The sequence below is a fragment of the Pantherophis guttatus genome, chromosome 7, assembly GCF_059756535.1.
Source record: "Pantherophis guttatus breed Tessera chromosome 7, ASM5975653v1, whole genome shotgun sequence".
In the NCBI taxonomy this organism is placed as follows: domain Eukaryota; kingdom Metazoa; phylum Chordata; class Lepidosauria; order Squamata; family Colubridae; genus Pantherophis; species Pantherophis guttatus.
The window spans coordinates 92,515,204-92,540,595 of record NC_142069.1 but is presented as its reverse complement, the minus strand read 5'-3'; the positions used below and the strand labels follow the sequence as shown (position 1 = coordinate 92,540,595).

The window sequence follows — 25,392 nt, the reverse complement described above, 5'->3', positions numbered from 1 at the left end:
AAAGTGAAAGTAATCGACAGGACCAAGAAAGATAGAACCAAGACAAAACAAGGGGACAAATTCTCCTGTGGCAAGGATGAACTTCTCTTCAGCAGATATCTGAACACTCAGGAATGACCAGGTGAGCATCTGATCCAGAACCAACACCTTTCTCTCTGAGGTCCATGGAGATGCTCCATCATCCAGGAGGTCCTGGTGCTTTTCCAGAAGGCAACTGGACTTCCTTGGAGTTGTTGTTTTTCTTTGATAACGTTTCACTTCTCATCCGAGAAGCTTCTTCGGTTGAGTTCTCTCTGTGGTGCCACACGCCCATTTAAGCATCTCAGAAACCACACGTGGGAGAGGAACTGTGGGGCCAGAGGGCACGCTTCAAAACAGATGAAGGCAGGCTAGGGGCCTCTTGCAGCCATGGGACCTCTTGGAAAAAAGTGATGCGGCTGCTTTAAAGACTCGGGTGACCCCCGAATGGGTTTGTTAAAGCGACAACTCTTTTGAGGACGCTGCTTTCGAAAGAGAAGAACATTCTTCTGGATAGCCTATGGTTGCTATGCTGGCTGGAGAATCCTGGGAGTTGGAGTCCACAAGTCTTAAAGCTGCCAAGTTTGAAGGCCTCTGTTCTCCCGGATTAGTTATGAGACAGCCAAGGCTCCTATTCGGTTGTTTCTTTGTTCTAAAACCATCTTTCCTGAGGTGGCAGTTTCCTCACACTCTTCCCACACCACAACTGGAGTCCACAAAACCGAAGTATGAGGGGGAAAGTGTTCCCGAGCAGCACAACTGGGTTGCCATCACTTTCCGAGGAAAGCCCTGATCTTCAGACGCTCCTCAAGCATCTCTTGAAGCCCTTCAAGAAGGTTCTTCTAACTCAGAGGTCTTCAAACTTGGCAGCTTTAAGACTTGTGGAGTTGAAGCCCAGAAGTCTTAAAGCTGCCAAGTCTGAAGGCCTCTGTTCTAACTGCTTGGGCCCCACACTTTCAAAATAGCCCATTCACATTTTAGCAATGCAACCAAAATTATTCAAAAAGCCAACTTCTACTGTTTAAACCAAGAAGGATGTCCCTTAGATGTTCCACAGAGAAATAATAATAATAATAATAACACTACAATGCCCGTCAAGTAAAGAGCAGTACAGGTAGTCCTTGACTTACAACAGTTCGTTTAGTGACCATTTGAAGTTATAACAGCACTGGGAAAAAAAAGTGACGTTTTTCACACTTATGACCGCTGCATCTTCCCCAAGGTCACCTGGTCAAAATTCAGACTGTTGGAAACTGACTCACAGTTATGACGGTTGCAGTGTCCCTGGGAAGGGGGGGGTCACCTGATCCCGTTTTGCGACCTTCTGACGAGGAAAGTCAAGGGGGAAGCCAGATTCACTTAACAACCGTGCTACTAACTTAACAACTGCAGTGATTCGCTTAACAACATCGGCCTGAAAGCTCATAAAATAGGAAAACACTCACTGAACTCTCTCTCTCTCTCTCTTAGCAATGGAAATTTTGGGCTCAATTGTGGTCATAAGTCGAGGAATCCCAAACTGTTACAGCAAATAAATAAAGAAAACGTTATAGGCAAAAGCTCACCAAATATACAAAAAAAAGGGCATTTATAATTATTTATCCAATGCATAGCCACGATGGAGTAAGTCTCCCTTGCAACCTACTTCTGACTAAAAATGCACAAGATTGTTTTGTTCAAGCATTCATAAGTAAAGAAAAGGTGCTGGGTTTTTTTGTTGTTGTTTGTTTTTGCATCTTTTGTGTGCCTGTGTTTATCAGGGTGAGGCACAACACAATTTTGACAATGAGGAATTGCGAACCGTCTCTGAATTTCTGTGATCCCTCTCCCCACGCAGAAAGAAGGAGAAATCTTATATTCTGCCACTGTATGCAGCACATTTGGTAAATTTAATTATCTTTTTCCTATGAAAGATTAATAAATCTTCAGAATCCAGTATTGGGGACTCTGGAATAATTATTCCGAATCCTGTATACAGTTTCAGATTTCGGTTTCATTCAGAGAAGGATTATTAATCAAACGTCTACCATAAACCCCAGCAAATGAATGGCTTTTCTTTTCTTTTCTTTTTTCTTTTAAAAAAACCCTCACTACAGTACTCTCACTTCATTTTTTCAGTGCTTTATATTATACACCCAGTTTATTTATTTATATATATATATATATATATATATATATATATATATATATATATATATATATATATATATATAAACAATAATCATTAGAACCTATTAGAACTCATTTAAAATCCCCGTCCACGGTTCACCCATAATTTAACTATACGTTTATAAAACATACTGTTTCTTTCATAGAATTTATCTCCCTGGTTTTATGCTGATGGATATTTTTGCATCGACAGCCTTTATGTCGGAAATTCTGAAAAAAACGTGATAGGTTATAGGAAATCCTTATGGCTGATTTTTGACATGGGGGAGGAATTCGGTAGAAGAATGGAGGAAGACCGAAATGGTTTTTCCAGCCCTGGGCTTCTCACCTGATGGGAAATGATCCTGCAGCAACAAAAAAAGCTTTTATGATCCATGAGTTATTCCTTCTTTCTTTCCCTTTCAGCCCCTCAGCTCTTATACCCAATTTCTGCCTTTGTTCCCCTTGAATATTTCTTCTGTTGCAACAGGGAGGGCACCCCCAGAAAAAAAGCGTGCAAAAGAAATAAGATTATATCCCTTTTTTTTTTTTGAAGCCCAATTTGCACTGATTATTTCCCTCTACTTCTAGAAAGGTGTGCATAGACCAAAAACGGCCCTTCTGCATTCAAACTTTTCAGGTGACCGTGGACACGAAGGTCCTACATTTGGTAGCCCTGGGCCATCGGTCCTTTAAAAGGCAGCTAATTCCTCATGAACAAAACCCAGGTCCTGAACAGCCCCATGTCTCACACACCACCCTTGAAAAGAGTGTGCACAGGATTGATGAAGGTGTAAGCGAAGCGAACCAAATCACGGGGAAAAGGGATCCCCGTAAGAAAGGGGTTGTGTGAAGCCAATGGGTTTGGGTGTGGGTGTGAGCTGCACCAACTCTCAGATCATTCTGGTTAGGGAAGAAGTCCCACCGAAGACGGAGGAGTAGGGGTTGCCCTTCTGGATAACCATGTAGAGAGCGACATAGTTAACCTTGAGTGTGGTCCACCTCCTGGACGTATCTGCAACCAGAAGAAGCTGGTTCTGCTGGAGAGAAACTAGATTCCCAGTCTTCCCCAAGACCCCACCATTGCTTTCGAGGTCAAGCACGTTCCTTTCCAAAGTTGAGACTGGAACCATTCTTCCGTTTCAAGCATTTGACGGATGTTTCAATTTCAAGACGAAAACTCAACGCGGCAACCCACGGCTCATGGGGGGGGGGAGCCTGGTGGTCACGTTCGAAGACTCAAGCGGTTTCATGTGGGCGACAGCAGGGAGCTTGAAGCAGCATCGGCCATGCCAGAGCAACGCGCAGGTAGGTCTCCACCTGGCGTCAGGTAGGACCTTCTCTCCCAGGACAGAGTGAAGCAACGTCTGGAATGGAGGACGGGAACCGAGGGAGCAGGGAGGGCAGGAAACTGTCTGTTTCTTGCTACTGTATATTTTAAGGAAACGCCATGCAGATTTTCTGCCTCGGAGCCAACCCAACGGGGTACTCCATCATGGTTCCTCCTTCCCTGAGTTGAGCCAGCTGTAGGATGCCAAGGGCTGGCTTTGCTTTTGGCAACTGAGTCTCACAATAAGGCAGTATCTCCTCTTTTTTTTTTTCCTTCTTCTTCTTCTTCTTCTTCTCTTTCTCTGTTGCTTTCTTTGTCCATCGCTCAACGTTTCTCACACAGGAAGCCAGTCCTCCAATGTGGTCCAGCACGAGTTTGAAGAATTGGTCCCCTGGAAATAGAAATTGGGCTCAACGGGCAAAACCGAACCTTCATATATTTTGAGATCTGGAGGATTTCAGCTGGACAGATTCGAAGCGGTCTTCTTTTTCCTAGGTCAGAAAAGAAAGAAGATTGAAGGTGGTCACTGATCCAGCCAGCAGAACTGAGCAAAGGGCCCCTCCTTAATGTAGTGTACTACAAAGCCAGACTACAAAATGGCAATAGCACTTAGACTTATATGCCGCTTCACAGTGCTTTTACAGCCCTCTCTGAGCGGTTTACAGAGTCAGCCTCTTGCCCCCCAACAATCTGGGTCCTCATTTGACCCACCTTGGATGGACAGAAGGCTGAGGCAATCTTGAGCCAGTGACAATCGGTGACAGTGGGCAGAATTAGCCTGCAGTGCTGCATTCTAACCACTGTGCTACCACAGCTCTTAATAATAGGGAAAATACAACAAAAATATCTAAGCTCACATATAGCAATGTGTGTCTATCTGTGTGTGAGGACTGAGTTTCTACATATTACATTTTGTATCTAGTTTGCATACTTACTACACCTGGGGGGGGAAATAATTATCTTTCAGGCAAAACTTTTTATTCCCCTCACTCATTTCTTGTTAAAACATTCCATTTTGAATATGCTTAGTTGTCTAATGTTAAATAGCTTTCCAAAGATTTTCTGGAAGCTGCTTTGAAGTTTAGAGGGATGGGGGACACGATAGTTTTACAGGAAGGAACAGTTCCATCTCCCTCAAGTTAAAAAGGGAAAAATAACCAATGAGCAAGAGGGAAAAAACAGAAGAAAGGGAGACAAGATTTGTACCGTAAGAAATAATAATGAAAGAGAATAGATGACGTGTTCCTACAAAATTGGCCCCATGGAATAACCAGTCTTATTGATGAAATATTCTGTACAGGTGGCCACAATTGAGACGGGAATTTCCATTGCTAAGTGAGATGGTTGTTAAGTGAATCACGACAGATTTTATGATCTTTTTGGCACGGCTGGTAAGTTAACCAATACGGTTGTTAGATTAATCACAGTCATTAAGCAATTCCTACTTTCTCTATTGACTTTGCTTGTTGGAAGCCAACAGAGAAGGTCCCAATGGCCATCACATGACCCCAGAAGATCCCCAACCGTGGGGATGCTGCCATTTTAGCGACAGTCGTAAGGGCGAGAACCAGTCGTAAGACACATTTTTCGCTGCTGTTGCAGCTTCAAACAGTCACTAAACAAATGGCTGTCAGAGGAGTTCTACTACCTGTTTTGGCAATCCACGCGCATTTCCCACTAACTTATTCTGCTGTATTAATTCCACAGTCAGAAATTCTCCCTCCCACGCTTACCTTGGTGGCCAAGGACTTGAGTTTTCCTAGCAACGACTGTTTATTCGAATACACAATTTCCTCTTCATTGTCTTCCCCTTCCATGATAGCACAGCTATCAGCAGCCGGAAGCTCGCACTCTTTTGAATTGGCCGTCATCACCAGTTTTGAATATTTATACTCCAATCTGTGGGAACCAATACAGACAGAAGCAACGTTGTGGCTAAACTGACTGCTTTGATTAAATTTAAAAAAACAAACAAACACCACAATTACTTTTCTTTCTTCTTGGAAACCGCTTCTGGACTTTCTGCTCGAGGTGCGGAGAGAGGGGGAGTAAACGAAACTTTGAGCTTGGGTTTTACCGATTAGATAGGTTTGTTGTTGTAGAAATGGCTAGTTTTTGTTTCATTTTCTTAATTCTTTTTAAACTAAATAATAAAAGAATCTTTATTATCTCTTCCTAAAGTTAAGACAGAACTCATGTGTGTCAAAATTCCTGATGAAGTCCACAAGTCTTAAAGTTGCCATGGTTGGACACCTTTACTACGGAGTCTGTTTGGTGCCTTCAATGAACTGCTAATTTTATGTATGTATGTATATATATATTGTCACATACAGCATGTGTGCTATTTGTACTTTGTAATTTGGGGGGAAAGGATAAAAAGAGGCACCCTGGAAATTCTGTCAGCTGAGAACAATCGATCTAGAAAGCCAGAAAAAGTCAGGACTTATGGATTTAACTCTGCAAAAATCAGCCAATCAACTAGATATCTCCTTAAAAGGACGTCTAGGACTCACTTCTGATTTTTCTTCCAGAAATAACAAGTTAAGGCAATGAGCAGGACTCCTGTGAAGGCACCGACCCCTGCACCGACTTTCAGCCAGAAATCCACCGTTTCACAGATTATAATCTTTTTTTCAGGCAAGGAAACCCCTTTTATACATAACTTGGGTTCATTCCAGACATATAAGGTTTCCTAAGAGAGAGAGAGAGAATGAATGAATGAATCAGTCAATCAGTCAACCCATCAATAATCAATCAATTTTATAAATTTGATTTTTTTCCTAGGAGGCAATTCCATTCAGTTCTTCAGAGCTTATGTTGAAGCAATGACAGAATCAGTCAATCCCATGAAAGCTAAGGAAGACCTAAGAAATAATGCATGTACATTATATATGTGTAGATAAGTTTTTATTTTAATAGTTTAATGTCAAAGTGAGACATCCTAGGACCTTCAGGATCTAATCAACCATCGTCTATGATTTCCACTGAGGACAAATAATTCCACTGTAAGTAAATAGTCAGGATAGGAATACAACTAGTTTTTCCCCCTTCCTCTCTTCCTCATTGTACAGCACATTTAATGGACTCCTCTCTGTTTTGTTTCTAAGCAAGACTTCCCATTCAAGGTATTTCTTCTAGAAGTTGAACTAATCTACATGTTATTGAAGGTATCTTTTTGCTGAAGAAGTACTTTCCTGCCTGGGCCAAAGAATGCTAAGCATTCTCTGTAAGAAGCTTTGCAAATGACAAGGACTTTGTCTTCCATCTATGGGGATTTTCAGCCATCCCAACTCACAGTTGTCCCAAAGGTCCTTTTTTTTCAAAAGGCAACTGGGTTTTTCTTTGTTTTTTCCTTGAAGACGTTTTGCTTCTCATCCAAGAAGCTAACTTCTCCAGAACTGAAGAATCTTCTTGGATGAGAAGCAAAATGTCTTCAAGGAAAAAAGCAAAGAAAAACCCAGTTGCCTTTTGAAAAAAAGGACCTTTGGGACAACCATAAGTTGGGATGGCTGAAAATCCCCATAGATGGAAGACAAAGTCCTTGTCATTTGGGACTAAATCTTCCATTCAAATAATACCTTTCACCATCTATGTATTATTTTATACATCTTGACTCTATGGCCACATTTAAGAGGGTTTCTCACCCTTTCTTTTGAATTCAAGATATCCCCATCAGCATTCATCCACACCCATTTTTATCCCCAGGCCTAGCGGTCTACATAAAACCAGCTAGTGATCAAAATGATGGTTTGTAAACAATCGTCTTCAACAACTGCCCTATTATTCCTCTCTTCGTACTTCGTACTTTGTACTGATTTTAAGTCTTAGGATATTCTCGTATTTTATAAAGTATCTTATGTTTCAGCTCTTCTCGTGAGAGGAAAAAGTGAAGGATCAAGGTCATTGGCGATATGTTTGAGGTCCCTCATGCCCTACCCAAACTTGTAACAGAATTAAGTATTTTTAATAAGACCGGAAGTATAATGTCTAACTACACAACCTGTGTTGATGCTGCCACCAAAGATGTAACCGGTTAATTACCTGGTGTCCCTTTTTACAAGCACCCTCGATCTCGTGATAGTCCTGCTTGGTGCACATGGGACACGCTTCTGCGCTTTCCCACAAGAAGTAGAACATACACCCATCACAGGTACCTGCAGGACAAGAACTGGAGGAGAAACGCTGGCTGGGTTAGAGTGATGCATTCAGAAGGGAGAAAATTGTTAACTTAATTGGTTCTCACAGAGGTTTTTCCACCTGTCACACCATCAGTCCATGAACTGCAAAAAAACCCCACACCCATTGCCAAGTTGGCCATTAACGATGTTCCGAAAACACAAAACTATGGTCTGTTCAACTCCTACGTCCAAGATAAATATATTATGAGCACTCTGCTTCTTTAATGGGCTGTCTTCTACTTCGTTACTCAGCGTGCTTTCAGGGCATCCTCCAACGAGGATTCAATTCTCCATCACACGGTCTTCTCTTTGGATTCTGACATGCCAGAGGCTGCTCTTTTGCGAGCATCAATCCGTAAGTGCACTGTTTGGAGTTTAGTTTGTACATGGTTAAGAATTCAGGTTGGTGGAACTACGTAAAGGAAAGGGGTCTCGTTTGGTCTCCGCTAAACTGCACGTCAAATTCAAAAGATCCTTTGCAATAGTGGTGAATATCTGCAGTTCAGGTGTAGGATGAGAGTGAACGTTCGTTCTCCAAGCTTGTGGGTTGGTTTCCAAACATTTCATTACCAGGCTAAGTAACATACCTACGAGACCGCCTTCTGCCACCGACAGCCTCTCACCAGCCAGTACGCTCCCACAGAGAGGGGCTCCTCAGAGTGCCATCGGTCAAACAGTGTCGCATGGCGGCCCCCAGGGGGAGAGCCTTCTCTGTGGGGGCACCTGCCATTTGGAACGAGCTCCCCCCGGAGATACGGAGGATCCCGGATTTACGCACTTTCCGCTGTGCCCTCAAGACCTTTTTATTCCAGCAGGCTGGGCTGGCCTAACTCCTTTTAATTGTTTAATTTTAATTTGTTTTTAAAAATAGGGGTGTTTTAATCAGTATGGGCCAAATTTATTTAATGTGTTTTAAATTGTTTTTTAAATTTTATATTATGTGTGTTTTATCTTTTGGCTGTTCACCGCCCTGAGTCCTTCGGCAGTAGGGCGGTATATAAATCCAAACTAAACTAAACTAAACATCTTCAGCGGAGTTTAGGGATGTCAGTCAGGGGTGAAATCCAGCAGGTTCTGACAGGTTCTGGAGAACCGGTAGCGGAAATTTTGAGCAGTTTGGAGAATTGGCAAATATCACCTCTGGCTGGTCCCAGAGTGGGGTGGGAAGGGAGATTTTGCAATATCCTTCCCCCAGGAGTGGGGAGGGAATGGGGATTTTGCAGTATCCTTCCCCTGCCATGATCACCAAGCCACACCCACCAAGCCACACCCACAGAACCGGTAGTAAAAAAAACTGGATTTCAGCACTGATGCCAGTGCAAGTCTTCTGTTTATAAGGGCTTCAGATGTGGGTGTGTCAAGTGACGGTCACAAGACTGTCACAAGACCAGTGGTAGGTTGCTACCGGTTCGCCCCGGATCGGGTAAACCTGTAGCGACGATGGCGGGAGGCTCCGCCCACCCACCCGGACACTTCTGTGCATGCGCAGAAGTGTCACAGATGTGGATGAGTGCGCGCACGCGCCCATGAGCGAACCGGTCATGATGGGTTTTGAAACCCGACCCTGCACAAGACCCTCACTTGACACACCCACACCTGAAGCCCTTATAAACAGAAGAACACGGACACTGACGTTCCCTGAACTCCGCTGAAGATGTTACTTAGCCTGGTAACGAAACGCTCATAAACCGACCCGCAGGCTCGGAGGACAAACCTGCACCATCAAAAGAGCCTCTCCGGCTGAACAGACAAATGAAGCAAAACCCCACAGAGTAAGAGTGAAATTTGTTAGGAAGAAGAAGAATAGGAGCCTGGTATTCTAGACCAGAGGTTTTTAAGATGGCTTCTGCGGATAGATTTCAAGGCATCGGTGAACCTGGATGGGGAAAAGGTGAAGCCTTTTATTTTCATTACATTCTTCATTACATTTAGACCCAAAGGTGCTTTTTCAAAAGGCAAGTGGACTTCCTTGGTTTTTTTTTTCCCTTGAAAACATTTCACTTCTCATCCCAGAGGCTTCTTCAGTTTGCAACTTCTCTTGAATGAGAAGCGTAGCGTTTTCGAGGTGGGGGGGGGCAAGAAAACGCAGCTGCCTCTTGAAAAAGCACTTTTGGGACAAGCATGACCTGGATGACTGAAGATCTCCGTAGACACTAAAATTTAGCTTTTCATTCATTACGAGGAGTTCTCAACCTACGACATCAATTGGGATTTCCATTGCTAAGGGATGCAGCACATGACTGCAGAGGTGCTGGAACTGCCCGAATTCCAAAGACTGGTTGTAACTACCATTCATTCAACACCATCACTGAACAAACGGTCGTAGGCCAAGGACTACTTGTTTTGAACGTAGGCAACAAAGTAATTGATGCATGACTCCAAAAATGTTTGGTAACCTGAATATATTATCATCCTCTTTTAATGACCCCATAATCCCTTGCGGGGTGGAGTCTGGGCAACTGAATGGAGCTGAGTGTTTACTGGCCAGATGCCCTTCCTGTCACCAGTGCGGAGTTATATTCAGGAGATATATATTCATTGTGCCCAGAGAGAGAAATATCTGCCTCTACCTAGGAACGAACTCACAGCCTCCTGATTGTGAGGCGAGAGCTCCACCTCGCACCACTCAGGTAACCTGAATATATCTCACTATCTAATGTTATTTGAATTATTTTTAATATTTTGATCACTGAGAGTAAGTAGTTTCCTTTGTGTATTTTATTTTTAGGCAATGAAATACATTTTTCTCAGAAGAAGCCCAGGGATTATTGTCAGATTTTTCAGAAGGCTCCGTGGACAAAATGGTTGAGGAAGCCCACTCAAGAGGCTCTCCAGGTTTCACTTAAATTGAAGGCGATACCAATCATACAGACGCTTCTTCCAATAACCTTCTGAAAGAATGGCACGTGAATCTGAAACATATGAAATTATCCAGGAGGATGGACACCTGCCGAGAGGTCTCCGCTCGAGTTTCTCGTCCTAACACATACCTGGGAACTGAGATTTCTCCCTGGCCAAGTTTCGTGGGGTTGCACCTCATCGTCACAACAGACGCACGCCCGTGTTCACAAGTGGCCGAAGCTCCCGAAGACCTGGGCAAAAAAAAAAGGAGAAAAAAGAATTCCAGGTGTTAGCCAGAGAGTTGCAGAGCTCTCGGCCTCCTGCGGTGAAAAACGAGGTGCCTGCTTTGGTTGGGATGTTGACAGCTTCAATTTCTTTTTTTGGGTGGGAGAAGGTGTCTTCTCCCATGCTTGTCTCAGCTACAAATGAAGCTTTGGCTGGATGCTTTATGAAGCTTTGGCTGGATGCTTTATGAAGTGATTGCCGGTTTTTATAATATTTTATAATAATGACTCCACACGCCCACTTCACAGTCTGTTCCTTTTGCTTCTCTCCGGGAGGAGGTTTCAAAGTATTTCTAGCAGGACGACCAGATTCTGTAACAGCTTTGTTCCTTTGGCCATCCATCCGTCTGGTAAACTCGCAAGATTCGTTTTTCTAGCCATCTACATGTACACATCCTGTTGTTTCTCTGTGTCATACTAATATGCATAATTTTGTATTAATTAATTTATTTAGTCATGTTTATGTAATGTATATTGGAAGTGGAGACCCTCTGAGAGCTGAATGCAATGAAATTTCATTTTAATGTATGCCGATTAGTGCACATTCAAAGTGGCGATAAAGTTATCCTAAGTCTATTTATTAGCAGCTGTAAGATTTGGCAATAAAGATACTCTTGAGTCAAGCTCTACCCCTTTACATCTCTTTGCGGATGATGTAAAACGCTGATGATGTACAACTATTCAACACCACTGACAATGCTGCTACCCTACAAAAAGACCTTGACTATGTGTCAGAATGGCCAAACAACTGGCAACTCCAAATCTCAACCAACAAATGCGCTTTCTTACACACTGGCAAAAAAAATCAGAACACCAAATACAAGCTGGGCAGATATGACCCTCGTAGATGACCCTCACTCTGTCAAGGACCTTGGAGTACTCATCTCAAACGATCTAAGTGCCAGAGCTCACTGTAACAGCATTGCCAAAAAAGCATTAAGAGTTGTTAACCTAATCTTGCGTTGTTTCTTCTCAAGTAATATTGAATTGCAAACTAAGGCATACAAAACTTTTGCCAAACCAATCCTTGAATACAGCTCATCTGTCTGGAACCCACATTGCCTATCGAACATTAATACAATCGAGAGAGTCCAGAGATATTTCACGAGAAGAGTCCTCCACTCCTCCGCTCGCAACAGAATACCTTATGCCACCAGACTTGAAATTTTGGACTTAGACAACTTAGAACTATGCCGACTTCAGTCTGACCTAAGCATAGTACATAAAACTATCTGCCACAATGTCCTTCCTGTCAATGACTACTTCAGCTTCAACCACAACAATACACGAGCAAATAATAGATACAAACTCAAGGTAAACCGCTCCAAACTCGATTGCAGAAAATACGACTTCAGCAACAGAGTGGTCAATGCCTGGAATGCACTACCTGACTCTGTGGTTTCTTCCCCAAACCCCCAAAACTTTAACCTTAGACTGTCTACTGTCGACCTCACCCCATTCCTAAGAGGTCTGTAAGGGTCTGTAAGAGCACCAGCGTGCCTTCCGTCCCTGTCCTAATGTTCCCTTTTATTCGTATTCATTTCATGTATTCATATTTATACTTATATCATATATATACTTATATAAGTATATATACTTATATCTGTTATCTAACGCATGCTTGATGAAATAAATAAAAGAAAAGTTGCTTCTCTCCTTGATTAGTTTGATGCCAAACAGAACGTAGCCATAGAGAGAAGAAAGAAAGAAAGCATGATATTACGGGGGGTGGGGGTGGGGGGGGGTTATAACACCCACAGTCCAAACAAATTATGATGCCTCCTGACTATTTAATTTGGTCCTTGATGAGAGTGTCAGTTTCTCCTGAATTTTCACATTCCCTCCTCTGCAGATTGCAAAGGAGAACCAAGAGTCAAGCGATTCATTCTTCTACTTACTTGTAATAAAAATGAACATCAGGCAGCTTTGTCTCAGATGGTGCAAACATTTCCGGCTTAATATTAACATTTCCCAGGGTGCTTTCAACAGTTGCTCCTGCAGAGAAGAAAAGGAAACCATTTCTGAAAGAATTTATAGGCGGTTGGGAAAAAGACTATATATTCCACAAAACGTTATCGGGCAGATTTGATTTGTTACGATGCAAGTTGGTCTAAGGCCAAACCGAGACATTTCGACGCTCGATATATTTTCTGGTTTCTTATAAAAATCCCCAGGACTATGTGGAAGAATTAAATGCGCGTGTCAAGTTCGAAGTGTGCTTATGCTGTTGCAACCACTGTCGCTTCTCAGTTTGCCAACGAACCAGGGGGGAGGGAAGGGTGAGATGGAATGTAGGCTGCAGATACCAAGGAGACAAGCTGTGAGAGCCAAGGACACTTTGGCAGGTGTTCACCAAAGTCAAAGACTTTTTCTCATAACAATACAATGACACGCCATTGGACAATGTGACCTGCATTAATAGGGGAAGGGAGAATGAATCCTATACTTTAATTATGTGGGCTTGTGTGGGGAATAGCTAGATCTGATTTTGCTCTCATCAGTGCCGAAATGATGTTCTCAATAAAGTTTTGCATTCATAGATTGGATCGCTTCCACCGTCCTTGCTTTGGTTGGGTTTCTCAGTGGGAACGTTGGTGGTACGTGAGCATTTAGACTAGCCTGGAAATTGAAAAATGTCCCAGAAAAAAAGCGGTGACAAACTATTTGCCTATCCTTGCCAAGAAAAGGACATGAATATAATCGCCAGGAAGGGAATTCAACTCAATCAAGGCTCTGAGCGATATTTTTGTGAACAAGTAGTAGATTTTTTTTGACTCAAAGAAAGGAAGACAAATGTTACTCGGTTAAACCAATTAAGTTCTGAAGCTTCCCTGCATGAATCTGTAATGATACCCCTTGAGCAATGGAAGCATATGGATAAAGGAAGCTTTCTTTTAAAAGTAATTTGGAATCTAATTTATTAGCAATTAAGTATAGAAAATTACAAAAAAATAATAATAATCACCCCAATATCTTAAAAGAAGGATTTTCTTCTATCAATAAGCACAGTATTTTTATATATAATAAAACTGCAAGATTTTAGACTTCCTTCAGGTCATTAGAGCCCCCTAAACTGAGAATGGATGATGTGACCACTGATTTTAAGTACTAATTACAGTAATCCATTAAAATCAGTTGGTCGATCAAACAAACAGAGATATTTATTAGTAGATACTCCTGTATCAAAAGCATCAGTTACACGAGACTATTTGCATCTTCCATAAAATACAGTTACCAGAACTGCTGTCCAGCAGGTTATCTTGGGGTGTGCCCAAGCTTGAAGAACATCTCAAGAACTTGAGGAACATCTCAAGAACTTGAAGCTCCAACCTGGAAGTCTACTCTGCAGGTAATATTAAATCTCAATAGTATTTCTTGCATCTACTGTGGAGGCCATGAGGAATGGGGAAGCAGGGTTAGATCCTAGAGTAGGAACCTGAGATAAGGCTTCCAGATCCAAGAAATGCAACCCACCTACTGCCATTTATTTCTCTGATGGACGTATTATTTATAGATATTACTGTATTCTTTAGAGGTCAATTGGAATGGAAAGATTAAGATAAATACCACCAGTCTCAATTTCTGCTGACTATATAGACATCTTTGAGTAAGTTTCTTGGCAATGATAAGGGAAGGATCAACCATTGCCTTCCTCCAGTAGTGAAATGCAGCCTACATTTGGGGATTTCTTAATTGTCTCCCATTCAAATATTAGGAAATGTGTTAGTTTATCTCCTTCTACCATCATAATACAAGTCAGGGAAGATTTTGCTCCTTCTTAGTCATGATGGAAAGCAAATGTTTCACTACGCGACAGCTCCTATTTTAGTCACCGTTGATGCCCTGAGGTCAGGTTCTATCGGTACCTTCCTTGAGGGGTCCCTGGTGCTCTCTGAGCTTGGTTGTTTTCTTGCAGATGTTTCATTACCAACCTAGGTAACATCATCAGCGCTACTAGGGAGTGAAGTTTGCTCTCATTTAATATTCTAGTGAACATTTTATATTCTAGGTTATATTCTATTCTAAAATGAGAGGAAACCCCATAGCCCTGAAAACTTATTTATTTCACCTAGCCAGGCTGGCTTGATCCCACAGTTTTGGTTAAATTTAATTGATTTTAATTGGGTTGTTTTAAATTGTGGCCAAAAATATTTAATTATTTTTAAACTGTTTTTAAATTTTGTATGTTCTGTTTTATTTTGGCTGTTCACCACCCTGAGTCCTGCCGGAGAAGGGCGGTATACAAATTAAAACAAACAAATAAATAAATAAATAGCCTACTGGCACTCATGATGTTACTTAGTTGGGTCATGAAACATCTGCAAGAAAACCACCAAAATCAGAGAGCATCAAGGACCCTTCAGTCCTCCTCCTCCTCCTCCTCCTCCTCCTCCTCCTCCTCCTCCTCCTCCTCCTCCCTGCAAACCCCTCTCCCTTCTAGCACTGATGATGTTCCCTAGTTGGGTCATGAAACGTCTGCAAGGAAACCACCAAGATCAAAGAGCACCAAAGACCCCATAGTCCTCCTCCTCCTCCTCCTCCTCTTCTTCCTCCTCCTTCCTCTCCCTCTTCTCCTCCTCCTCTCCTCCTCCTCCTCCCCCCTCTCTTCTAGCACTGACAATGTTACCTAGCTGGGTAGTGAAACATCTGCAAGAAAACTGCCAAGCCCAGAGAGCACCAAGGACCCCATAATTAAACCCAGAACTACAAATATTCTCCTCTATCAAGACCACCCTTGACAGATGATGCGGACATCCCCTGACGCCTGTCTTTAGACTTGCAAAAACTACCCATCAAAACCATCCTATTTCTAAGTATCAGAGCTCTGTTGGATGAAGTCCATGACCTCCTATGCCCCCTCTAAAGCCTCAGCTTCACTGCTGTCCATTCTTGCATCGCCACAAGGAGAAGATTACCCAGGAACACGTCGGCCAGGCTGGTCGACTGGAGGGCCAGAGCTGTACGGAAGCCCTTGCTGTCCGGAGGGATGATGGTCGACTGGCAGACAAACGCCCGCACGACGTTGGAATAATCTTCTGACTCGGCCACCATATCCTTAAGGGTGATATCCGTTATGTTGTCTGCACAGACGGCTCTCTTCTCTCCCTGTGGAAGTTGAAAGGGGGAAAGGGCGATTTGTTTATTGATGAGCATGGCAAACTTCTTAACGTAGGTCAAACCAGAGTCAGAGGCTTCTACAATTCCGTGCCAGTTTGCTGACAAATTCAGGAAACCATCCGCAAAAAACGGAGTTGCGTGACAGTGAAAGGAACCTGGTGATTCCTTTGAAGATAATCAAACAACTAGAAGGAGGAGAGAGAGGAGGGGGGGAGGGAAGGAGGGAAGGGAGGGAGGGAGGAAGGAAGGGAGGGAGGGAGGGAGGGAGAGAGAGGGGGGGGAGAGGAGGTTGGCCTCTGCAGTGGGGAGAAGAGGAGGAAGAAGAGGAGGGGGGAGAAGGAGGGAGGAAAGAAAGAAAGAAGGAAAGAAAGAAAGAAAGAAAAGGAAAGAAAGAGGGAGGGAGGGAGAAAGAGAGAGAGGGAGAGAGAGAGAGAGAGAAAGGAGATTGGCTTCTGCATTGGGGGGAAGAGGAGGAAGAGGAGCAGGAGCAGGAGGAAAAGGAGGAGGAGGAGAGGGGGAGAGGAGGAAAGAAACAAAGAAAGAAAGAAAGAAGGAGGGAAGGAAGGAAGGGAGAAAGAGAAAAGAGAGACAAAGGAAGGAAGGAAGGAAGGAAGGAAGAGAAAGAAAGAAAGAAAGAAAGAAAGAAAGAAAGAAAGAAAGAAAGAAAGAAAGAAAGAAAGGAATCATGTTGCTTTCTTGCACAGGACAATGAGCTGTAATTTGACTTTTAAATAACAATCCAGCCACTTAAGGGTGATTTAGAAGAAGGGATACTGCCACTTTCATGAATAGCCTGAGAAAAAGGCTCTGTGGACTTCAGTATGGAACCACTGACCCATATTGCCTATCTGCATGCTAGTTATAAACCTTTCGAGTCTTGCATATCCGTAAATGGATCTGTTCTTCCTACTGCACAAATAATGCCAGGGTTTGTGTGAGGTTGCTCTGCCACTGTACAACAATAGCCACAAAACAGAATGATGGCATATTCCTCCAATTTCATTTTGACACTGGGCGTATTAGTTTTTCCCCCAAATAACCAGAATGCAGTGGGTGCTATCTAGTGCAATAAACGATCACCAACTTGAGTAAAAATAGCAGGAGAGAGCTATAAAATGTCAGATGCTGCCATGGGATGGGGCAAATGGGACCAATAAAACAAGAAACAATCAGTTTCATGATTGATCTCAGACAATAATACAAAACATCATTTTGTGAGTGGAATGTCCCCTGTATGGACATTGATCTTCTTCCATCTGAATGTCTGCCAGAAAAGGGTCCATTTCAAAAACAATATTTGCGAAGATTTTGTGATAGAATGACAACCTCAAAACTCTAATTAAAAAACGACTTGATGTTATTCTGTACATACAGGGTAGCCATTCTTTTCTCAGGTTTCAAGAGTACAAAGAGGCAGCTGTTTTAATAGCCATCTTAATGATCTGGCTACTTTAATGAGTTGACAGTGAGATGAACAGTGAAAGGAGATAATTTGATAATAGTATGGCTGCCAGATTTGGGAGAAAGAAAGAAAGAAAGAAAGAAAGAAAGAAAGAAAGAAAGAAAGAAAGAGGGAGGAAGGGAGAGAAAGAAAGAAAGAAAGAAAGAGGGAGGGAGGGAGAAAGAAAGAAAGAAAGAGGGAGGAAGGAAGAGAGAAAGAAAGAAAGAAGAAAGAAAGAAGGAGAAAGAAAGAAAGAAAGAAAGAAAGAGGGAGGGGGGAAGGGAGAGAGAAAGAAAGAAAGAAAGAAAGAAAGAAAGAAAGAAAGAAAGAAAGAAAGAAAGAAAGAAAGGAGGGAGGGAGGGAGGGAGGGAGGGAGAAGGAAAGAAGGAAGGAGAGGGAGTGGGGGAGGAAGGAAGGAAAACCAGAACTGCAGATGGTAGCAGAGAATTAAATTTTTCTGTAATTGTCTGATTTTTGCATCCCAAATCTACGGCCAGACCAACCACATCCCTCCCTCTCTAGATCAGACGTGATAGTGTGATTGACATCTTCCTAACAGGGGCAAGAGTCAACCAGTCCCTATTTCATTTCACTCATTCTCCAATCGGCTGGAGATCCCAATAAGATGACAAGCTTTATTTATCTGTCTGTTTAGGTTCGGATTCGTACGGCCACCCAAACTGTGGGGCCGTGACTCCAGGCATCGGACATTAAAGGAACAGCATGGTGGGAACCAAAACCCAAATCGACATAACCGCAGCATCCTTCAAACCCGCCTCCCACCTTCCCAAAACCGGCTTCTCTGTTAGCCAGGTTCATCTCCCGTGGGGAAACCTAGGTTTTCGGAGCCTTCCTAAATGCTCAAAGGCGCAAGGCCTGTTGAGTGACAGAGGGGAGACGGTTACAAACGGCAGGCACCGCAAGAGAGGAGAGACACACGACTCCGGGCTCTGACCAGATGAGATTGCCTGGTATTTGGCCTGTGACAGATCTTGGGCAGGCAGGCAGGCGCTTACTTGGGAGCCGCAGAGGCTGATGTTGAAGAAATGGAAGAACTTCGTGCCTCTGGCGGTGAAGCTCGGCCCGTTCATTAAGGAGCCCACCCTGCTCAGGCGGCCAAAATCGTAAGCCAGGCTTCGGTTGTTCCTGACGGAGGAGAAGAGGCAGTCGTTGTAGCAGGCGGAGCGGTCCTGAGAAGAGAAGAGGAAAAGAGGACCAAACAGAAGTGAGCGGCTGCAGAAGATAAAAGTCTGTAGAGATTCTCCGTCATCCAGGTCATGGCTGTCCCAAGGGGTTTTTTTTCTTTTCTTTTGAAGACGTTTCGCTTCAAAAGTAGGAATGGATTTCCAGAAGAAAAAAATTGCAGACTACAGGAACCAGGAGCTCTATTCAGGTATCCCTGAGGACCAGTGGTGAAATGTAAAATTTGTTCCTACTGGTTCTTTGAGCGTGGCTTCGTGGACGTGGCTTGGTGGGGGGGTTCATGTGATTGGATGGGCATGACCAACTTTTTTTTTTTTACTTTTTTAAAGCATTTTTTTACTACCAGTTTGGGCAAATAGGTAGTAAAAAAATGCTTTAAAAAAGTAAAAAAAAAAAAAAGGTTCCCGATGATCGTGTGGCACAGCTGTGATCGTCAGAACCTTTTTTTTTTTTTTTACTTTTTTAAAGCATTTTTTTACTACCTATTCGCCCAAACCGGTAGTTTATATCACTACCAGTTTGCCCGAACCGGAGTGAACCGATAGCATTTCACCCGTGCTGAGGACACAGATAAACCTCCAAGTGCTTCAAAGACCCTCTAAAAGGATGCAAATGGCCAGTTGTCTGCAAGGAATATAAATCCTTCCATTCCCCTCCATCCAGTCAGAGCTGAAGAAGCTTCTTGGATGAGAAGTGAAATGTCTTCAAAAGAAAAAACAAGGAAGTCCAGTTGCCTCCTGAAAAATCACCTTCGGGACAGCTGTAGGGATCATTATGAAGGGGTAGATCAGAAAAGGTGACACCAACAGCTTCCAGACACTCATAAGCTATAACTTCCAGCATTTCTTCCTTCCTATTCATCATGCAGGGGCTGGGTGTATTGGGAATTGTAGCTCACTGAAAGTTCTATATCCTGAAGTTGACCAAAGAAGGGACTATTATCATCTCCTTGTACTTTGCAGTAAGAGAATCAATCAATCAATCAGAATAGAGCTTGAAGGGACCTTCTAGTCCAACACACTGCTCAAGCAGGAGATCCTATCCCCTTTCAGGCAGGTAGCTGTCCAGTCTCTTCTTAAAAACCTCCACTGATGGATCACCCACAACTTCTGGAGGCCAATCCACTGGCTGATTGTCCTTCAGTGTCAGGAAGTTTCTCCTTAATTCCAGGTTGCTTCTCTCCTTGATTAGTTCCCATCCATTGTTTCTTGTCCTGCCTTCTGGTGCTTTTGGAAAATAAGCTGACCCATGGCAGCCCCTCAAACACTGGAAGACTGCTATCTTGTCCCCTCTAGTCCTTCTTTTCTCTAGACTGGCCAAACCCAAAACCTGCAGCCATTCTTCATGTTCTCTCTAGACTACCCATACCCAATTCCTGCAACCCTTCCTCATACGTTTTAGTCTCCAGGCCTTTGATCATTTAAGAGAGATGAATGAGTTCTTGAAAGTTTCTGGCATGACTAGGTAAAGCTTTGACGAGAAAAGAGAAAGAAGATAACTCTTCTCTAATCTCTGGAAACGTGAGTTGGTTTACAACTGCTTAAGTCAGCTGTGTGCCACAGTTGCTAAAAAAAAAAAAAGAAAAAAGCCAACGCACTCCTAGGCTACATCAACTGAGGGATGTTGCAGCCCGTCGGCTGCCAGCAGAGCTAGCTGCAGAGTCAGACGAGGAGGAGGTTGAGGAAGGGCCTGGTCCAGCTTCGGAGCCTTTGAAAGGCTCTAATAAGGAAACAGCATCCGAGACAGAGGCAGAGTCGGGGCATTCTGTCTGCCCACAGGTGGAGAGGCAGCTGCCTTCAGGGCCTGAGCTGAGTGAGGGGGAGGAACAGATGGGGCCCATCCCAGATGCACAGATGCGTAGAGAGGAGAGGAGAGCAAAGGAAAGCAATAAGCCGGCTCTCAGGGAAAGGCAAATGCAGATGTTAGCAAAGCGCCTCCCTGGCTGGGAAATAAATAGGAGGGGATTGGGAGGGGCCGGTTGTCACAGACAATCATTCCTTTCTAGGACACAGCAAGCCATTCAGATTCCTTGGCTAAACCCAGGTTTGTTGGGACGAATTACGCTTGATATTTTGTTTATCCCTGTGAACGAAAGACCGTTACTGCCATTATAAAATGGGGTTTGTTTTACTCGCGAGTAAACGGCTTAGCATTACTTGCAAAGGCTGGGTCAGAACAAGGGATGGTATCAAGGTCACGGGAAGTGATGGGGCCACTCTGCACTGCCTCAATGAAGCCACACTTGGAATATCGCATCCGGTTCTCGTGACCATGATGCAGGAAAGGAACCGAGACTCTAGAAAAAGAGGGCAGAGAAAAGCAACCAAGATGATCAGGGTCAAATTGCATGAGGAACGGCTAAGGGAACTAGTAAGTTTGGTCTAACAAAGAGAGAGCTCAGGGAGACTTGGTGATGGACAAGGATTGGACACACCCTGATCTAGACAAGCCACTGATCTAATCACATTTATTTCAAAGTCGAACATTTCTGACTTTACCTTGGTGCTTTGGCTGCCAGGCCCACAAGGGACGCAGGCTTCTTCCCCGTAGGCCTGGTGGATGGAGAGGTATGTATTGGGAGGGCATGCCTGGCACTGGTTGGTTTCCTTCTCTATGTAGTGCCCAAGAGGGCAAGGGACGCAGGAGGAGCCGGACTGTTCTATGCCAATGGCACAGGCCCGGCAGGAGGAGGCCACTCCGTCGACTGCATTGCTCACAGTGATCGAGTAGATCTTGGCCACGTCATTGATCAGCTTCCTGTTCTGAAAGAAACAATCCAAAAAAAAAAGGAGAGAGAGAGAGAGACCATTAAGACCCATTAAATGCATCACTTTTCCATCTTGTCTATCGTTGTCATCGTGATCATCATCTAAGAAATGCTACACTCAGATAAATAAAGAGCCATTTGTAACACCTCCACTTCAGTCATTACCAAGAGAAGAGAATATTTGTAGCTGGAGGTTGAAGTCTGGGCTCCTTGGTGACTTCTGAGCTTGCAGATGGTTCATTCTCCCACTGGGGAACATAATCGGTGCTAGAAGGGAGTGGAGTTTGCAGAAAGGAGGGGGAGGAGGAGGAGGGAGGAGGGCGAGGAGGAGGGAGGAGGAGGAGGAAGAGGAGGAGGGGGGAGGAGGAGCAAGGAGAAGGAGGAAGAGGAGGAGGAAGAGAAAGGAAGAGGAAACTAAGGAGAGGAAGAAGAGAAAGGAAGAGGAGGAGGAGAAGGAGAAAGGAGAAGGAAGAGACGGAGAACGAGAAGAAGAGGAGGAGGAAAACTAAGAGGAGAAGAGGAAGAAGAGAAAGGAAGAGGAGGAGAAGGAGGAGGAAAATTAAGAGGAGAGGAAGCAGAGAACGGAGGAGGAGGAGGAGAAGGAGAAGAAGAAGAGGAGTGGGGAGGAGGAGGAAGGAGGAAGAAGAGAAAGGAAGAGGAAAACTAAGGAGAGGAAGAAGAGAAAGGAAGAAGAGGAGAAGGAGGAGAAGGAGAAGGAGAAGGAGAAGGAGAAGGAGAAGGAGAAGGAGAAGGAGAAGGAGAAGGAGAAGGAGAAGGAGAGGAGGAGGAGGAAAAGTAAGAAGACGAGAGGAAGAAGAGAAAGGAGGAGGAGGAAAATTAAGAGGGGGAGAGGAAGAAGAGAATGGAGGAGGAGGAGAAGAGGAGAAGGAGAAGGAGAAGAAAAGGAGGAGGAGGAGGAAAACTAAGAAGAGGAGAGGAAGAAGAGAAAGGAGAAGGAGATGGACGAGAGGACTGTGGTGTCTTTGATGGTCTGTGTTCAAAGTTACATGGCCCTGAGAAAAGGCATTTATGACCATGTTTCACACTTATGACCTTTGAAGCAACTGGTTCATATTTATGACGGTGGCAGTGTCCCGGGGTCATGTGATCCCCTTTTGTGACCTTCTGACGAGGCAAAATCAAGGGGGAAGACGGCTTCACTTAACAACCGGGTTACTAACTTATCAACAGCGATGATTCACTTAACAACCGAGAGAAGAATGGTCGTAAAACGGGGCAAAACTCACTTAACCAATGTCTGACTCAACAACAGAAATGCTGGGCTCCATTGTGGTCCTAAGTCAAGGCCCCCCTGTAATCGTAATGCTTGGGGATTAGAGTTTGCTAGCTCTTTGAAAACTGTAAACAAAGGTTTGTTTCATAGCTTAAAAAAAAAAAGAGCTTTATTTTGACCGAAAGGATTGGTGGGACTTACATCTTGGCCTTGGTTGGTTCTTTGGAAAGCCCAGGTGAAGGTGAAGGAAGCGTTCTTGGAAATGAGGTGGGCGTACGACTGCTTGCCCTTAGCCCCACTCCACGACTCCACCACGTTGGTGCTCTTCTTGTTGATGTCCTGAAAGGCAACCCACCCAAAAAAACACCAAGAAATCGCACGTTAGGTAGCGGAACTGAGGCTGTTGGATAAGGTTGGCAGGATTGGGTCAACTGTTCCAGGGAAAGGAAACCTTTTCTGGTGACGTTACTTCGTATGGTAATGAATTTTAATACCAGGAGGGATGAGTTCCCTTTTAAGAACAGGAGGTGTCAAGGTTGCTTATTGTTAGGATATGGTTTGAGCCTAACAAGTTGTCCAGGCAATATATGTGTTCTGTGACTTTAATATGGATATGTATTGTGTGACTTTAAAGCTTTCCTGCTGATTCATTGTAATGCTGAGTCATGCTGTAATTAGTTGTGAACGTATTTAAGAGAGGTACTGTAAAGTATTCAGTTGATGATAAGCTACCATTGTGTATGGAGTTGCTGTCATTGAGCTATCATCGTTGGATGGATCTGCTACCATCGTGGTTTGTGAACCAGAGTGAGTTTGTTATTCTAACCAACTACTGTTTGTGTGGTAAGAAGAGTTTCTGTATCACTGGACTGATTTAACTGGCAAAGACTTGGATTGATTTAAAGACTATGAGATTGTTTTTTCACTATAAAGTAAACTTTTGATAAACCAGTTTGCACATCTCTTATTCATTGCTCTCAGCAACGTTTCTCTGTGCTCTACACTCTGCTGGTTGGTAACACAACAACAATATCCTTAACACTTATCTAGGACTGAGGACAGAGGTCAGCAAGGGTGAAGTTCTCTCTTCTACCACCCCTGAAGGGATGGCATCCATCACTGCCACCCAGAAGGTTCCTGCTTAGGAATGAGAGCGGCTGGGAGGAAGGCCGCACGCAGTGGTCCTCAGTGGATCCTCCTCACTTACCACCATGAAGTAGAGCACACAGTCGGCAGAGCAAATGGTCTCAAACACGAACGTGATGCGTCCAAGTTCTGAGCCGGTCGCTCCTGTTACCGATGTGGGAGGCCTGTTCAACAGAGCGGAAGGGATGAGTTGCCAGGTGCTCCGAGACAGAGTCCTTTCAAAACAACTTGCCACTTAAGGTCCAAAGAAACGAAAAGCCCATCTTGCTGTTTGCCTATGGAGATACTCCGTCCTCCAGGTCACGTTTGTCCCAAAGGTGCTTTTTTTTCAAGAGGCAACTGGATTTTCTGGATTTTTCTTTTGAAGACGTTTCGCTTCTCATCCAAAGGAGCTTCTTCGGCTCAGAGCTCAGAGGTGAAGAAGCTCAGAACTGAAGAAGCTTCTTGGATGAGAAGCGAAACGTCTTCAAAGAAAAACCAGAAAGTCCAGCTGCCTCTTGAAAAAAAAGGACCTTTGGAATATCTTGCTGTTCATTAGTTTGCTCATCTAAAACTCAGTATTGGATTTCTCATTTTAAAAAAAGTTGAGCATCTTTAGCCTTGTGCGGCCTATTTTTGTTCCATTTTCTCTTCTTCTTTTTTTTTTTACTAAACTAATAAAGGATCTTTATTTCCTCTTCCTAAATTTAAGACCGAACTCATGTGTGTCAAAAGATCCTGATGAAGTCCACAAGTCTTAAAGTTGCCAAGGTTGGACAACCTTAAAACAGAGCCTGTTTGGTGCCTGCAATGAACTGTTAATTTTATATATGTATATATTGTCACATAAAGCATGTTATGCTATTTGTACTTTACCTTATCAAGGTTGAGTTTCAGAAATTATGTTTCTTATTAAAGAAAAAAAAACACCACAATTACTTTTGTTTCTACTTGGAAACTACCTCTGGACTTTGTGCTTGAGGTGGAAAAAACCTGAAACTTTGATTTTGGGTTTTACCGATTAAATAGGCTTGTTGTTATAGAAATGGCTAGTTGTTGTTGCTATGGAAAAGTAAAAAAATTGAGGTTTGATGCTATTATCTTATTCTACTGCATCACAGGGAGTCAGAATTCAACACCTTTTCTTTCTTTTTTTCCCCTTTTTCCTACACTTTTCCCTTCCCTTCTCCCTTCCTTATTTTCCTACTGGTTTTTTTTCCCCGTATTTTTGTATTTTAGAGTCTAAACTAATAAAATAAAAACATATTAAAAAAGAAATCCTGCTTCTTAACGCAGAGACAAAGCCGACTGCAACAAGGACCCCCACGGCCTCCCACCCAGGTTTGGCAGGCTCCACCTGAGAGCAGGCTAAAGGATCAGGACACAAGCCCCTCGCCAGGCCCATCAGATACGGCAGGATTCCTTACTTAAATCCAGGTACGTGAAGGTTCACAATGAGATAGTCGTTATCTGTGCCTCCTGCTCCGCTCCGGATGTGGTCACCAGCAACTTCCCAGCCTGAAAAAAATAAAAGCCCCGTCTAAAGATAGACCAGCCGTAATTTTGAAAATGGAAACAAATCTCCCCTAAATCCAATCACTTTTGTTTACACAAACACACAGAGAGACACACTTCCCTTGCCCGTAGGCACAGAAACTACAGCTTGCTATGGTAGCCTTCAAGGAACATTGCCAAGCTGGTATGA

The 25,392-nt window shown here is 43.5% G+C and overlaps 1 protein-coding gene across 1 annotated transcript in view; it reads right to left on the bottom strand.

The window, feature by feature from the left end:
• Window positions 1-3,669: 3,669 nt before the first annotated feature.
• ELAPOR2 (endosome-lysosome associated apoptosis and autophagy regulator family member 2) overlaps window positions 3,670-25,392 on the bottom strand; it is a 69,716-nt gene continuing 47,993 nt past the window's right edge. Inside the window, exons 11-22 of the mRNA XM_034424853.3 lie at window positions 25,115-25,205; window positions 23,770-23,872; window positions 22,764-22,901; window positions 21,060-21,323; window positions 18,375-18,548; window positions 15,716-15,905; window positions 12,698-12,794; window positions 10,665-10,766; window positions 7,538-7,664; window positions 6,010-6,188; window positions 5,230-5,395; window positions 3,670-3,987 (exon numbers count right to left, since the gene is read on the bottom strand). Coding sequence (XP_034280744.2) covers window positions 3,928-3,987; window positions 5,230-5,395; window positions 6,010-6,188; window positions 7,538-7,664; window positions 10,665-10,766; window positions 12,698-12,794; window positions 15,716-15,905; window positions 18,375-18,548; window positions 21,060-21,323; window positions 22,764-22,901; window positions 23,770-23,872; window positions 25,115-25,205 — 1,691 coding nt within the window. The 3' untranslated portion in view covers window positions 3,670-3,927. The remainder of the gene's footprint in view (window positions 3,988-5,229; window positions 5,396-6,009; window positions 6,189-7,537; window positions 7,665-10,664; window positions 10,767-12,697; window positions 12,795-15,715; window positions 15,906-18,374; window positions 18,549-21,059; window positions 21,324-22,763; window positions 22,902-23,769; window positions 23,873-25,114; window positions 25,206-25,392) is intronic.